Source organism: Eupeodes corollae, unplaced genomic scaffold (assembly GCF_945859685.1).
Source record: "Eupeodes corollae unplaced genomic scaffold, idEupCoro1.1 scaffold_141, whole genome shotgun sequence".
Taxonomy (NCBI): domain Eukaryota; kingdom Metazoa; phylum Arthropoda; class Insecta; order Diptera; family Syrphidae; genus Eupeodes; species Eupeodes corollae.
This window is the reverse complement of record NW_026605870.1, coordinates 87,546-103,169: the sequence shown is the minus strand read 5'-3', so window position 1 is coordinate 103,169 and position 15,624 is coordinate 87,546. Positions and strand designations below refer to the sequence as shown.

The 15,624-nt window shown below is 35.9% G+C and overlaps 2 protein-coding genes across 2 annotated transcripts; both read right to left on the bottom strand.

Moving 5' to 3' along the window:
* Positions 1–786: 786 nt before the first annotated feature.
* On the bottom strand, positions 787–3,546 carry LOC129953618 (uncharacterized). Its single transcript, XM_056066857.1, has one exon. The coding sequence runs from the start codon at positions 3,544–3,546 to the stop codon at positions 787–789; it is 2,760 nt and encodes a 919-aa protein (XP_055922832.1).
* A 694-nt stretch (positions 3,547–4,240) lies between these two features.
* LOC129953619 (uncharacterized) lies at positions 4,241–7,109 on the bottom strand. The gene has a single exon (XM_056066858.1). The coding sequence runs from the start codon at positions 5,918–5,920 to the stop codon at positions 4,241–4,243; it is 1,680 nt and encodes a 559-aa protein (XP_055922833.1). The 5' UTR covers positions 5,921–7,109.
* Between the last annotated feature and the right edge of the window lie 8,515 nt (positions 7,110–15,624).

The window sequence follows — 15,624 nt, the reverse complement described above, 5'->3', positions numbered from 1 at the left end:
GGGGGTTGGGAAGGATCAGGTGATGGTTTTGGGTGTGATTTGATTTTCGTCTAGAACATCAAAAATCGTTTAGGATGCTCCAAAATGACTCATCTATATCTATAATGATAGATCTTGATTAGGAGTATCTTTTTCTAGTACAAGTCAAGTATCTGTTTTGAACCCTTGATCGATTTTGGGGGTTGGGAAGGATCAGGTGATTGTTTTGGGTGTGATTTGATTTTCGTCTAGAACATCAAAAATCCTTCAGGATGCTCCAAAATGACTCATCTGTACGATCAAACAACCTTGACCGTCAACCTGGGAACTCTATTTTGTCTTTTCTATGAAAAAGATAGGTAGATCCTGGTTGAGATAAATTAAGCGAAATTACTTTATCCTATAACTTTTAAATTACTATATTATAGCCGATATACTATAAAAGCGAAACTATAAACTTGTAGCGAACGACGAAATGAAAATGCAGCGATTTTTCCCCTAAGGGTTTTTGAACAAGAAAAGAGATTTTATTAAAGTTGAAAGCTTCTATTTATACATACATTTTATTGCAGATTTTTAGAGAGAGAAATTACGTTATTTTTAAGTAACATTTTTAAGGCGAATTCAACAATAAGTTATTATGGCGAATGGTATAAATGAAGCGCCAAATTCAAAAATAAATGTAATAAAAGTAGTAGAATTTATTCAATTTAAGAGTAAGTTAATTATTCAAAATTTAATTCAAAAATAAAGTAATTTATGATGATTTGAGCTCCAACATTCCGCCCCCTTTGAAAGGATCACCTTTCAAGACGGAATCGCCGCCAATTTGCGAATAGGTCTTCGAAATGTTCCTCGTTGAGTTTTAACATCGGCGACTCTTACTCGCCCATCAGGACCTTCGATGACTTTGGTGACTCTTCCCAAGAGCCATTTTTGGGGTGGTAAATTGTCTTCGTGAATGATGACCAAGCTGCCGATAGCGATATTTGGACTTGATGTTGTCCACTTTCCACGACCTTGCAGTTCAGTGACGTACTCGTTGGACCATCGCTTCCAGAAATGAGTTTTGACAGCGTTAATTCGCCGCCACCTTTCGAGATAGCTTATGTCGGATACCTCAGTCAATAGTTCGGGAATCGCCTTGAGAGAGGATCCGATCAGGAGATGTGCTGGTGTTAGGGCTTCGAAGTCGTTTGGATCTGTTGATATAGAAGTAATAGGCCTCGAATTCATGATGGCCTCAATCTCGACAAGTGCAGTTGACAGCTCTTCGAATGACAATTTGGCGTTTCCAAGGCTGCGATACAAATGACCCTTAGCGACTTTAACTGCAGCTTCCCAAATTCCACCAAAATTGGGTGCCCTGGGGGGTATAAAATGAAAATTTATATTGGAATTAGTACAATAATTAATGAGATTTTCTTGGTTGGATTTTTTGAACAACATATCTCGCAACTCGCTTAGTTTTGACTGTGCGCCAACAAAATTTGTCGCGTTGTCACAGTGGATGTCTTTGGGAATACCTCTACGACCTATCATTCTTTTTAATGCTCCTATAAAAGCGTCTGCTGAAAGGTCTGATACAGCTTCTAAGTGAACCGCTTTCGAAGCGAAGCAGACAAAAACTGCCACATAGGTTTTATAAGGCACCTTCCCCCTGATTTTGTAGTATGTGTAAATAGGACCACAGAAATCAACCCCACAGCATAAAAATGGACGTGAAGATGTTAATCTTTCTGCAGGCAAATCTCCCATTACTTGGTCATATAACTTCGGTCGATATCTTGCACAATGAGTGCACCTTCGAATAACGCTGCGTGCCAACTGTCGAACATTGATGATCCAAAATCTTTGTCTCGTTAGCGCCACAAGAGCCTTTGGACCTGCATGGTAGTTAGAATAGTGCAAATGTCGAATAAGTTCTTTGCTGAAATTGCAATCTTTTGGAAGCAACATCGGATGTTTGTTTTCCTCTGGAATGTCAGCATGTTTCAATCTGCCACCTACTCTCAACAACAAAAGACCATTTCTGTCCTCGATAAAAGGACATAACCATTTTGTCGATCCTTGAAGTTTTGAGTTTGATTTTACTGCCTGGATCTCCTTCGCAAAATACTCCATTTGTATGACATTAACTATGGTGAGTAACGAATAATCTAACTCCCCAGCTGTAAGGTATCGACCTGGGAATGGAATCCTCAGTAATCGTAAATTGAGATATCTTTTTACGTAAGCAAAGATTCTCAAAACTTTGGTGTACGAGCTAACCTTTTCAATTAAATTGAGATAATAGTTTTTGTCTTTTTGACAAACTAAAACAGTTTTCCTGTGTTCTAGCAATAAATCTTCTGGAGGAGGAGAAGCTCCTAATGAACATGGCCACCTTTCTTCATCCTCGATCAAGAAATCTGGACCCCTGAACCAAATTGAACTTTTAAGCTCTTCCGCTGTACATCCTCGAGAAACTATATCTGCTGGATTGTCAGAAGTTGGAACATGTTTCCAGACCACCTCCTTTGTTGTGTCCTGGATTTCAGCTACTCTATTACCAACGAAAGTATTTAGCTTCGAAGAATGTGTGGATATCCAGTGCAGAACTATTGACGAATCAGTCCAAAAGCAAGTTTCATTGTAGTGCTTGACGATGACCCTTTGTATTGTTACCCAAAGTTTGGATAAGAGATGTGCTGCGCAGAGCTCTAGGCGGGGAAGTGTTCTCTTCTTTGCAGGAGCAACTCTGGATTTGGCGACTAAAAGTTTCACTCCTACGGACCCACAATTGTCAATGCTCCGCAGATAAATGCAGCAGCCATACCCTTTCATAGATGCGTCTGCGAACCCATGTATCTGGAATCTGATATTGTTTTCTAGAAAAACGTATCGAGGAATTGGAAGATTTTGAATTGAGTTGAGATCTGTCATGAATTGACGCCACTCTGTCTCGAGATTTGGAGAAATATTTTCGTCCCAATCGAATTTTTCTATCCAAAGCTGTTGTAGCAGTATCTTAGCCCGGATAATTATTGGACTAAGCAAGCCCATTGGATCAAAAAGAGACGACGAAAGCGAGAGAATAGATCTTTTTGTGTATTTTGTATAGACCCGATTAGGTTTGTATGAAAAAATGAATTCATCAGCACGAGGGTTCCAAGAAATACCTAACGTACTGGTGAGATTGGATTCAGTCAATTTGATGTCCTTTGGTGTAGCTTCTTCAATTAAAGCGATATGATTGCTGTTCCACTTCGAAAGTTCTAAGCCAGCTGTACTCAAAATTGAAACGACTTCATTCCGTTTTTGACAAAGAGTATCCAAGTCGTCTGCCCCAGTTAGCATGTCATCAACGTAAAAGTCCGACTTAAGAACAGCAGCACCTTGACTAAAACGTTCGACGTTAATTTCAGCCAAATACTGAAGACAGCGAATTGCTAAAAAGGGTGCAGATGATGTGCCGTAAGTTATGGTATTGAGCTGGTAAGTTTGTATTGGGGTATGTTCGTTTTCTCTCCATAAGATGAATTGGAATTTCCTATCCGATGGATGCACAAGGAATTGCCTATACATCTTAACGATATCTGCAGTTAGCGCGTATCGATAAAGTCTAAAACGTAGCAAAATAATCAAAAGCTCATCCTGTATAGTAGGACCCACCATTAGTATTCCATTTAAAGAAATTTGTGATGATGTGCGGCAAGATGCGTCGAAGACTACACGTAACTTTGTTGGTACGCTATCAGGCCTTAATACATATTGATGCGGAAGATAATAATGATCTTCATCAAGGTTTGGATTGGGAACTAGAGACATGTGACCTAAACGTTCGTATTCTTTTAAGAAATCAGAATATTGACTTTTTATTGATGCATTTTTGGATAACCTACGCTCAAGCGACAAAAATCTTCTAAAAGCAATATCGTAAGAGCCTCCAAGACAGCTAGGATGTTTTTTGAAAGGTAGTTGTACCATAAGCCGACCGCTAGGAAGCACCTTAATTGTGTCTATGAAATGCTTTTCGCATTCATTCTGCTCTTCAGACCATATTGACCGTAGACCTTGAATTTCTTCAAATTCAAAGAATTTTTCAAAATATTTATCAAGACCAACTTCAAGTGTATTGGCTACGCACGATGCTTTCTTTGTAGTGTTGTATTTTGATTTGTATCTTCCAGATACAAATCCATCCTAATGCAGTTTGTTGCAATGATGGAAGACCCTCTCCGAGTTTTATCTGACCTGATTCTAATAAATCGAAGAAAGCTTAAGCCCCTAATAATAAATCGATTTGTGACGGTTGATTAAAATTCTCATCAGCAAGCTCTAAATTAGAAGGTAGATTCCAACTGCTTACATTGAGAGATGCTTCAGGCTGATACCCAGTGATGGAAGGTGCAACTAAAAACTCGAGAGAAATTTCAAAGTTGCTATATCGTGAACGGATTGTTGATTGAGTTTGATATTTTATTTTTGTTTCAGTCACTCCTATTCCGACGATGTCAACATTCTTACGATGTTTCCTTAGACCAAGTGAATTGGCGAACTTTTCATTAATAAAATTGACTTGTGAACCAGAATCTAGTAGAACCCTACCGAGTTGAAAGCCTTCCGATGAGTCCTTGATAAGAACTAATGCTGTTGCTAAAATAACTTGTGCTTCAGGAACTTGCTCTTTTTCCATTGCGGAATGAGTTGCAGCTGATGTGCTTTGACCAGATGTATCTGAGGGAGGATTAATACCAGAATTGGTGTCTGCAGGTTGAGTCCTATGCAAAAGGCTATGATGTGCTTGTTTGCAAGTCTTGCACTTATAAGACGATGGACATCTTAATACACTATGACCCTTCCCTAAACAATTCAGACACAAGCCTAGTTTTTTGGTTTTCCAAAATCTATCCATAACCGAAAGCTCAAGAAATTTTTTACAATTTGTAATTGAATGGTTAAGGTCTCGACATAAGATACAGGATCGTTGGTTTGCAGCAAGCGAAGTTTGTGGGCGATGAGGATTTACTATTGTTGGCTTTGTTGATGAATGTTTGTTGAATGTCTTCACGCATTGTTCCGAACGAATCTGCTTGCTATCTCTTGCTTCCAAATATTGGCACCGTTTATTGAGTATGCTTGCACAATCCTTCCAATCCGGCAACTTCTTATAGTCCAGTTGTTCATCCCACTTCGATTGTGTATCTGTGTCAACCTTCGACATCGCAATATGAATTATTATTGCGTTACAAATATTCTCATGCGATCCTATAGAAAGTAGCGAACTAATCAACGCCGAAATATTGTCTACCAAGCTCCGTAGAGATACAGAAGAAGCTTTTTGAACCTTAGGTAATTCGATCAGCTGTGAGATATATTCTAAGAAAATGAGGCAATCATTATCATAGCGCTCTTTCAAACTAAGAAGTGCCTTGGGATAATTGGCTTCCGTGACTTGAAAAGCCTTAACTGTGCCAAGAGCTTGATCACTCAAACAAGAAAGCAAGTAATTAAATTTTTCTATTTTTGTCAAACTTAAATCATTTTCTACCAAATTGTTGTACGAATTTATAAAATTTTTATAGTCTGAATATCTTCCACTAAACTTTGGTAAACGTTGTTTTGGAAGATGACTAATTGTATGTGGGACAGTAGAAACTGACATGTCTGCGATACTACTTCGTCTACCAGTACCCAAAAGCGAAAGAATTTTAGTTTTTGCGGTGATGTACAAATCTTCTATTTCACCTCTACTAGTATCTGTTGGTAATAAAACTTCTATTTTGGTTTGATATGCTAATATTTGTTTAAAATACGACTCCAAAATTCCTAGACGACATTCAAGTTTAGTTGAAGTTAGGGCGTTAGAATTGGATTCCACGATATTCTTTATCCGAGATATACTTCCTTTAGTAGAAGCTCGTTGTTGTTTTAATTCATCAAGTGTTGGTTCAGCCATTTTAGATTTTTAATTTTCTATTATTCTTTAAACAGCGACAGTAAAAACAAAAACGATTATAATTTATTGAAAATTCAATTAAATTTATTCAACAATTCAAAAATGCTAGGTGGCAACCCTGTTGTAAAGAATAAAATTTCCCAACAAAAAACTGTCCCAACAAATAAAATCTCACGGCGAGTTGAATTCAAAGATAGATTGTGAGAATTGAGATTAATCCAAAATCCAATTTTAACAAGCGAATTTATTCTGTACTAAGAATTTCTTTTCAAAGCATTGAAGGTTAAACCTACGAAAAGGCAAAAGTTGTTTAATGCATTTCAACGACAAAAAAATGCTATTCAAAAAAGCTCTATCAGTGAATTGATCATGAAGCAAAAATCTCCCCCGACGACGACGATGATGGCGATGATGACGATGATGACAACGTTGACGACCTGGGTGATGATGTATTGGCGAAATGAAGATCGATGCACTGATATCAAGTTGAAATCGAATCAGGTGTGTATACCATGGAGATGTTATGTGGCTACGATAAGAGAGTACGAGCGAATAGAGCAAAGCGATAAATGAAATCAATGATGTTGTGTGCCGAAATGTTGATCTGTGCACTGAAATCGAAATCAGGTGTGTATACTATGGATCCTATTTGTGGATTGTAAGTAACGAGAGAACGAGCGAATAGAGCGAAACGATATTATGCAATGGTGTGGTGAGTGCGTCAATGGGTTAGTTTTCGAAAATATGTTGGAAACGAAAGCTTTTTAATATTGTGTGAATGTGTGTGTGTGTTTCGCCCAAAAGTGGATCGTAATTACACTTTTGTGGATTTTATCAATTTTTACGTGATGAAAGCACCATAAATTATGCGGATGCTGATTATGGTTAGCGAATGAATTTATGTTCGATATATGTTATTTAGTTTATGTAGTTTTATATTTAAATATTTATTTATGAAATTTATTTATAAAGCAGGATATGTTGTTCATAGTTTTATTTAAATATAGTTAGAATATATTTTATGTATGTATATAGTTTAGATATATATATAATGTACATTTGAAGATTTAGGTAATAGCAAGTTAATGGTCTTTTTTGTATGTCGAATGTGCGTTTTTTTTTTTTTTTTTTTGTATTTAGCTTTTATGTTGTAATTAGCTTTAAAATTATGAATTATGATGCTGGAACAACGCACATTTGAATAAAATTCAGACCGGACATACCTGGGTGGGAATTTTTATACTTATTTCCCACAATTTTCTCTGGCTTTTTAACCTGCTGGTTCGTCTTCTTCTGGGATGATTGATGAGAGTTTTCTCCTTGGATTTTGTTCTCCTTTCTCCTGGATTTTAGCACCAACACCATGCACTCGCGACACGAAACCGATAGCGCGACGTAACCGATGAAATTTTCACTTTTAATGCACTAATTTATAGTTTTTTGATTAAGTTTATAGTTTTTATAGTCACTTTTAGTGCAAGATATATATAAGTTTTCACACAGAATTTATTTCTTTTTAAATTTTGTATAGGAATTTATGTGGATTACCACTTTAAACACGTTTGGGCGCCAAAAATGTACGATCAAACAACCTTGACCGTCAACCTGGGAACTCTATTTTGTCTTTTCTATGAAAAAGATAGGTAGATCCTGGTTGAGATAAATTAAGCGAAATTACTTTAGATCCTATAACTTTTAAATTACTATATTATAGCCGATATACTATAAAAGCGAAACTATAAACTTGTAGCGAACGACGAAATGAAAATGCAGCGATTTTTCCCCTAAGGGTTTTTGAACAAGAAAAGAGATTTTATTAAAGTTGAAAGCTTCTATTTATACATACATTTTATTGCAGATTTTTAGAGAGAGAAATTACGTTATTTTTAAGTAACATTTTTAAGGCGAATTCAACAATAAGTTATTATGGCGAATGGTATAAATGAAGCGCCAAATTCAAAAATAAATGTAATAAAAGTAGTAGAATTTATTCAATTTAAGAGTAAGTTAATTATTCAAAATTTAATTCAAAAATAAAGTAATTTATGATGATTTGAGCTCCAACAATATCTATAATGATAGATCTTGATTAGGAGTATCTTTTTCTAGCATATGTCAAGTATCTATTTTGAAGTCTTGATCGATTTTGGGGGTTGGGAAGGATCAGGTGATGGTTTTGGGTGTGATTTGATTTTCGTCTAGAACATCAAAAATCCTTCAGGATGCTCCAAAATGACTCATCTATATCTATAATGATAGATCTTGATTAGGAGTATCTTTTTCTAGTACATGTCAAGTATCTATTTTGAAGTCTTGATCGATTTTGGGGGTTGGGAAGGATCAGGTGATGGTTTTGGGTGTGATTTGATTTTCGTCTAGAACATCAAAAATCCTTCAGGATGCTCCAAAATGACTCATCTATATCTATAATGATAGATCTTGATTAGGAGTATCTTTTTCTAGTACATGTCAAGTATCTATTTTGAAGTCTTGATCGATTTTGGGGGTTGGGAAGGATCAGGTGATGGTTTTGGGTGTGATTTGATTTTCGTCTAGAACATCAAAAATCCTTCAGGATGCTCCAAAATGACTCATCTATATCTATAATGATAGATCTTGATTAGGAGTATCTTTTTCTAGTACATATCAAGTATCTATTTTGAAGTCTTGATCGATTTTGGGGGTTGGGAAGGATCAGGTGATGGTTTTGGGTGTGATTTGATTTTCGTCTAGAACATCAAAAATCCTTCAGGATGCTCCAAAATGACTCATCTATATCTATAATGATAGATCTTGATTAGGAGTATCTTTTTCTAATACATGTCAAGTATCTATTTTGAAGTCTTGATCGATTTTGGGGGTTGGGAAGGATCAGGTGATGGTTTTGGGTGTGATTTGATTTTCGTCTAGAACATCAAAAATCCTTCAGGATGCTCCAAAATGACTCATCTATATCTATAATGATAGATCTTGATTAGGAGTATCTTTTTATAGTACATGTCAAGTATCTATTTTGAAGTCTTGATCGATTTTGGGGGTTGGGAAGGATCAGGTGATGGTTTTGGGTGTGATTTAATTTTGGTCTAGAACATCAAAAATCCTTCAGGATGCTCCAAAATGACTCATCTATATCTATAATGATAGATCTTGATTAGAGGTATCTTTTTCTAGTACATGTCAAGTATCTGTTTTGAAGTCTTGATCGATTTTGGGGGTTGGGAAGGATCAGGTGATGGTTTTGGGTGTGATTTGATTTTCGTCTAGAACATCAAAAATCCTTCAGGATGCTCCAAAATGACTCATCTATATCTATAATGATAGATCTTGATTAGGAGTATCTTTTTCTAGTACATGTCAAGTATCTATTTTGAAGTCTTGATCGATTTTGGGGGTTGGGAAGGATCAGGTGATGGTTTTGGGTGTGATTTGATTTTCGTCTAGAACATCAAAAATCCTTCAGGATGCTCCAAAATGACTCATCTATATCTATAATGATAGATCTTGATTAGGAGTATCTTTTTCTAGTACATGTCAAGTATCTATTTTGAAGTCTTGATCGATTTTGGGGGTTGGGAAGGATCAGGTGATGGTTTTGGGTGTGATTTGATTTTCGTCTAGAACATTAAAAATCCTTCAGGATGCTCCAAAATGACTCATCTATATCTATAATGATAGATCTTGATTAGGAGTATCTTTTTTTAGTACATGTCAAGTATCTATTTTGAAGTCTTGATCGATTTTGGGGGTTGGGAAGGATCAGGTCATGGTTTTGGGTGTGATTTGATTTTCGTCTAGAACATCAAAAATCCTTCAGGATGCTCCAAAATGACTCATCTATATCTATAATGATAGATCTTGATTAGGAGTATCTTTTTCTAGTACATGTCAAGTATCTATTTTGAAGTCTTGATCGATTTTGGGGGTTGGGAAGGATCAGGTGATGGTTTTGGGTGTGATTTGATTTTCGTCTAGAACATCAAAAATCCTTCAAGATGCTCCAAAATGACTCATCTATATCTATAATGATAGATCTTGATTAGGAGTATCTTTTTCTAGTACATGTCAAGTATCTATTTTGAAGTCTTGATCGATTTTGGGGGTTGGGAAGGATCAGGTGATGGTTTTGGGTGTGATTTGATTTTCGTCGAGAACATCAAAAATCCTTCAGGATGCTCCAAAATGACTCATCTATATCTATAATGATAGATCTTGATTAGGAGTATCTTTTTCTAGTACATGTCAAGTATCTATTTTGAAGTCTTGATCGATTTTGGGGGTTGGAAAGGATCAGGTGATGGTTTTGGGTGTGATTTGATTTTCGTCTAGAACATCAAAATTCCTTCAGGATGCTCCAAAATGACTCATCTATATCTATAATGATAGATCTTGATTAGGAGTATCTTTTTCTAGTACATGTCAAGTATCTATTTTGAAGTCTTGATCGATTTTGGGGGTTGGGAAGGATCATGTGATGGTTTTGGGTGTGATTTGATTTTCGTCTAGAACATCAAAAATCCTTCAGGATGCTCCAAAATGACTCATCTATATCTATAATGATAGATCTTGATTAGGAGTATCTTTTTCTAGTACATGTCAAGTATCTATTTTGAAGTCTTGATCGATTTTGGGGGTTGGGAAGGATCAGGTGATGGTTTTGGGTGTGATTTGATTTTCGTCTAGAACATCAAAAATCCTTCAGGATGCTCCAAAATGACTCATCTATATCTATAATGATAGATCTTGATTAGGAGTATCTTTTTCTAGTACATGTCAAGTATCTATTTTGAAGTCTTGATCGATTTTGGGGGTTGGGAAGGATCAGGTGATGGTTTTGGGTGTGATTTGATTTTCGTCTAGAACATCAAAAATCCTTCAGGATGCTCCAAAATGACTCATCTATATCTATAATGATAGATCTTGATTAGGAGTATCTTTTTCTAGTACATGTCAAGTATCTATTTTGAAGTCTTGATCGATTTTGGGGGTTGGGAAGGATCAGGTGATGGTTTTGGGTGTGATTTGATTTTCGTCTAGAACATCAAAAATCCTTCAGGATGCTCCAAAATGACTCATCTATATCTATAATGATAGATCTTGATTAGGAGTATCTTTTTCTAGTACATGTCAAGTATCTATTTTGAAGTCTTGATCGATTTTGGGGGTTGGGAAGGATCAGGTGATGGTTTTGGGTGTGATTTGATTTTCGTCTAGAACATCAAAAATCCTTCAGGATGCTCCAAAATGACTCATCTATATCTATAATGATAGATCTTGATTAGGAGTATCTTTTTCTAGTACATGTCAAGTATCTTTTTTGAAGTCTTGATCGATTTTAGGGGTTGGGAAGGATCAGGTGATGGTTTTGGGTGTGATTTGATTTTCGTCTAGAACATCAAAAATCCTTCAGGATGCTCCAAAATGACTCATCTATATCTATAATGATAGATCTTGATTAGGAGTATCTTTTTCTAGTACATGTCAAGTATCTATTTTGAAGTCTTGATCGATTTTGGGGGTTGGGAAGGATCAGGTGATGGTTTTGGGTGTGATTTGATTTTCGTCTAGAACATCAAAAATCCTTCAGGATGCTCCAAAATGACTCATCTTTATCTATAATGATAGATCTTGATTAGGAGTATCTTTTTCTAGTACATGTCAAGTATCTGTTTTGAAGTCTTGATCGATTTTGGGGGTTGGGAAGGATCAGGTGATGGTTTTGGGTGTGATTTGATTTTCGTCTAGAACATCAAAAATCCTTCAGGATGCTCCAAAATGACTCATCTATATCTATAATGATAGATCTTAATTAGGAGTATCTTTTTCTAGTACATGTCAAGTATCTATTTTGAAGTCTTGATCGATTTTGGGGGTTGGGAAGGATCAGGTGATGGTTTTGGGTGTGATTTGATTTTCGTCTAGAACACCAAAAATCCTTCAGGATGCTCCAAAATGACTCATCTATATCTATAATGATAGATCTTGATTAGGAGTATCTTTTTCTAGTACATGTCAAGTATCTATTTTGAAGTCTTGATCGATTTTGGGGGTTGGGAAGGATCAGGTGATGGTTTTGGGTGTGATTTGATTTTCGTCTAGAACATCAAAAATCCTTCAGGATGCTCCAAAATGACTCATCTATATCTATAATGATAGATCTTGATTAGGAGTATCTTTTTCTAGTACATGTCAAGTATCTATTTTGAAGTCTTGATCGATTTTGGGGGTTGGGAAGGATCAGGTGATGGTTTTGGGTGTGATTTGATTTTCGTCTAGAACATCAAAAATCCTTCAGGATGCTCCAAAATGACTCATCTATATCTATAATGATAGATCTTGATTAGGAGTATCTTTTTCTAGTACATGTCAAGTATCTATTTTGAAGTCTTGATCGATTTTGGGGGTTGGGAAAGATCAGGTGATGGTTTTGGGTGTGATTTGATTTTCGTCTAGAACATCAAAAATCCTTCAGGATGCTCCAAAATGACTCATCTATATCTATAATGATAGATCTTGATTAGGAGTATCTTTTTCTAGTACATGTCAAGTATCTATTTTGAAGTCTTGATCGATTTTGGGGGTTGGGAAGGATCAGGTGATGGTTTTGGGTGTGATTTGATTTTCGTCTAGAACATCAAAAATCCTTCAGGATGCTCCAAAATGACTCATCTATATCTATAATGATAGATCTTGATTAGGAGTATCTTTTTCTAGTACATGTCAAGTATCTATTTTGAAGTCTTGATCGATTTTGGGGGTTGGGAAGGATCAGGTGATGGTTTTGGGTGTGATTTGATTTTCGTCTAGAACATCAAAAATCCTTCAGGATGCTCCAAAATGACTCATCTATATCTATAATGATAGATCTTGATTAGGAGTATCTTTTTCTAGTACATGTCAAGTATCTATTTTGAAGTCTTGATCGATTTTGGGGGTTGGGAAGGATCAGGTGATGGTTTTGGGTGTGATTTGATTTTCGTCTAGAACATCAAAAATCCTTCAGGATGCTCCAAAATGACTCATCTATATCTATAATGATAGATCTTGATTAGGAGTATCTTTTTCTAGTACATGTCAAGTATCTATTTTGAAGTCTTGATCGATTTTGGGGGTTGGGAAGGATCAGGTGATGGTTTTGGGTGTGATTTGATTTTCGTCTAGAACATCAAAAATCCTTCAGGATGCTCCAAAATGACTCATCTATATCTATAATGATAGATCTTGATTAGGAGTATCTTTTTCTAGTACATGTCAAGTATCTATTTTGAAGTCTTGATCGATTTTGGGGGATGGGAAGGATCAGGTGATGGTTTTGGGTGTGATTTGATTTTCGTCTAGAACATCAAAAATCCTTCAGGATGCTCCAAAATGACTCATCTATATCTATAATGATAGATCTTGATTAGGAGTATCTTTTTCTAGTACATGTCAAGTATCTATTTTGAAGTCTTGATCGATTTTGGGGGTTGGGAAGGATCAGGTGATGGTTTTGGGTGTGATTTGATTTTCGTCTAGAACATCAAAAATCCTTCAGGATGCTCCAAAATGACTCATCTATATCTATAATGATAGATCTTGATTAGGAGTATCTTTTTCTATTACATGTCAAGTATCTGTTTTGAAGTCTTGATCGATTTTGGGGGTTGGGAAGGATCAGGTGATGGTTTTGGGTGTGATTTGATTTTCGTCTAGAACATCAAAAATCCTTCAGGATGCTCCAAAATGACTCATCTATATCTATAATGATAGATCTTGATTAGGAGTATCTTTTTCTAGTACATGTCAAGTATCTATTTTGAAGTCTTGATCGATTTTGGGGGTTGGGAAGGATCAGGTGATGGTTTTGGGTGTGATTTGATTTTCGTCTAGAACATCAAAAATCCTTCAGGATGCTCCAAAATGACTCATCTATATCTATAATGATAGATCTTGATTAGGAGTATCTTTTTCTAGTACATGTCAAGTATCTATTTTGAAGTCTTGATCGATTTTGGGGGTTGGGAAGGATCAGGTGATGGTTTTGGGTGTGATTTGATTTTCGTCTAGAACATCAAAAATCCTTCAGGATGCTCCAAAATGACTCATTTATATCTATAATGATAGATCTTGATTAGGAGTATCTTTTTCTAGTACATGTCAAGTATCTATTTTGAAGTCTTGATCGATTTTGGGGGTTGGGAAGGATCAGGTGATGGTTTTGGGTGTGATTTGATTTTCGTCTAGAACATCAAAAATCCTTCAGGATGCTCCAAAATGACTCATCTATATCTATAATGATAGATCTTGATTAGGAGTATCTTTTTCTAGTACATGTCAAGTATCTATTTTGAAGTCTTGATCGATTTTGGGGGTTGGGAAGGATCAGGTGATGGTTTTGGGTGTGATTTGATTTTCGTCTAGAACATCAAAAATCCTTCAGGATGCTCCAAAATGACTCATCTATATCTATAATGATAGATCTTGATTAGGAGTATCTTTTTCTAGTACATGTCAAGTATCTATTTTGAAGTCTTGATCGATTTTGGGGGTAAGGAAGGATCAGGTGATGGTTTTGGGTGTGATTTGATTTTCGTCTAGAACATCAAAAATCCTTCAGGATGCTCCAAAATGACTCATCTATATCTATAATGATAGATCTTGATTAGGAGTATCTTTTTCTAGTACATGTCAAGTATCTATTTTGAAGTCTTGATCGATTTTGGGGGTTGGGAAGGATCAGGTGATGGTTTTGGGTGTGATTTGATTTTCGTCTAGAACATCAAAAATCCTTCAGGATGCTCCAAAATGACTCATCTTTATCTATAATGATAGATCTTGATTAGGAGTATCTTTTTCTAGTACATGTCAAGTATCTATTTTGAAGTCTTGATCGATTTTGGGGGTTGGGAAGGATCAGGTGATGGTTTTGGGTGTGATTTGATTTTCGTCTAGAACATCAAAAATCCTTCAGGATGCTCCAAAATGACTCATCTATATCTATAATGATAGATCTTGATTAGGAGTATCTTTTTCTAGTACATGTCAAGTATCTATTTTGAAGTCTTGATCGATTTTGGGGGTTGGGAAGGATCAGGTGATGGTTTTGGGTGTGATTTGATTTTCGTCTAGAACATCAAAAATCCTTCAGGATGCTCCAAAATGACTCATCTATATCTATAATGATAGATCTTGATTAGGAGTATCTTTTTCTAGTACATGTCAAGTATCTATTTTGAAGTCTTGATCGATTTTGGGGGTTGGGAAGGATCAGGTGATGGTTTTGGGTGTGATTTTATTTTCGTCTAGAACATCAAAAATCCTTCAGGATGCTCCAAAATGACTCATCTATATCTATAATGATAGATCTTGATTAGGAGTATCTTTTTCTAGTACATGTCAAGTATCTATTTTGAAGTCTTGATCGATTTTGGGGGTTGGGAAGGATCAGGTGATGGTTTTGGGTGTGATTTGATTTTCGTCTAGAACATCAAAAATCCTTCAGGATGCTCCAAAATGACTCATCTATATCTATAATGATAGATCTTGATTAGGAGTATCTTTTTCTAGTACATGTCAAGTATCTATTTTGAAGTCTTGATCGATTTTGGGGGTTGGGAAGGATCAGGTGATGGTTTTGGGTGTGATTTGATTTTCGTCTAGAACATCAAAAATCCTTCAGGATGCTCCAAAATGACTCATCTATATCTATAATGATAGATCTTGATTAG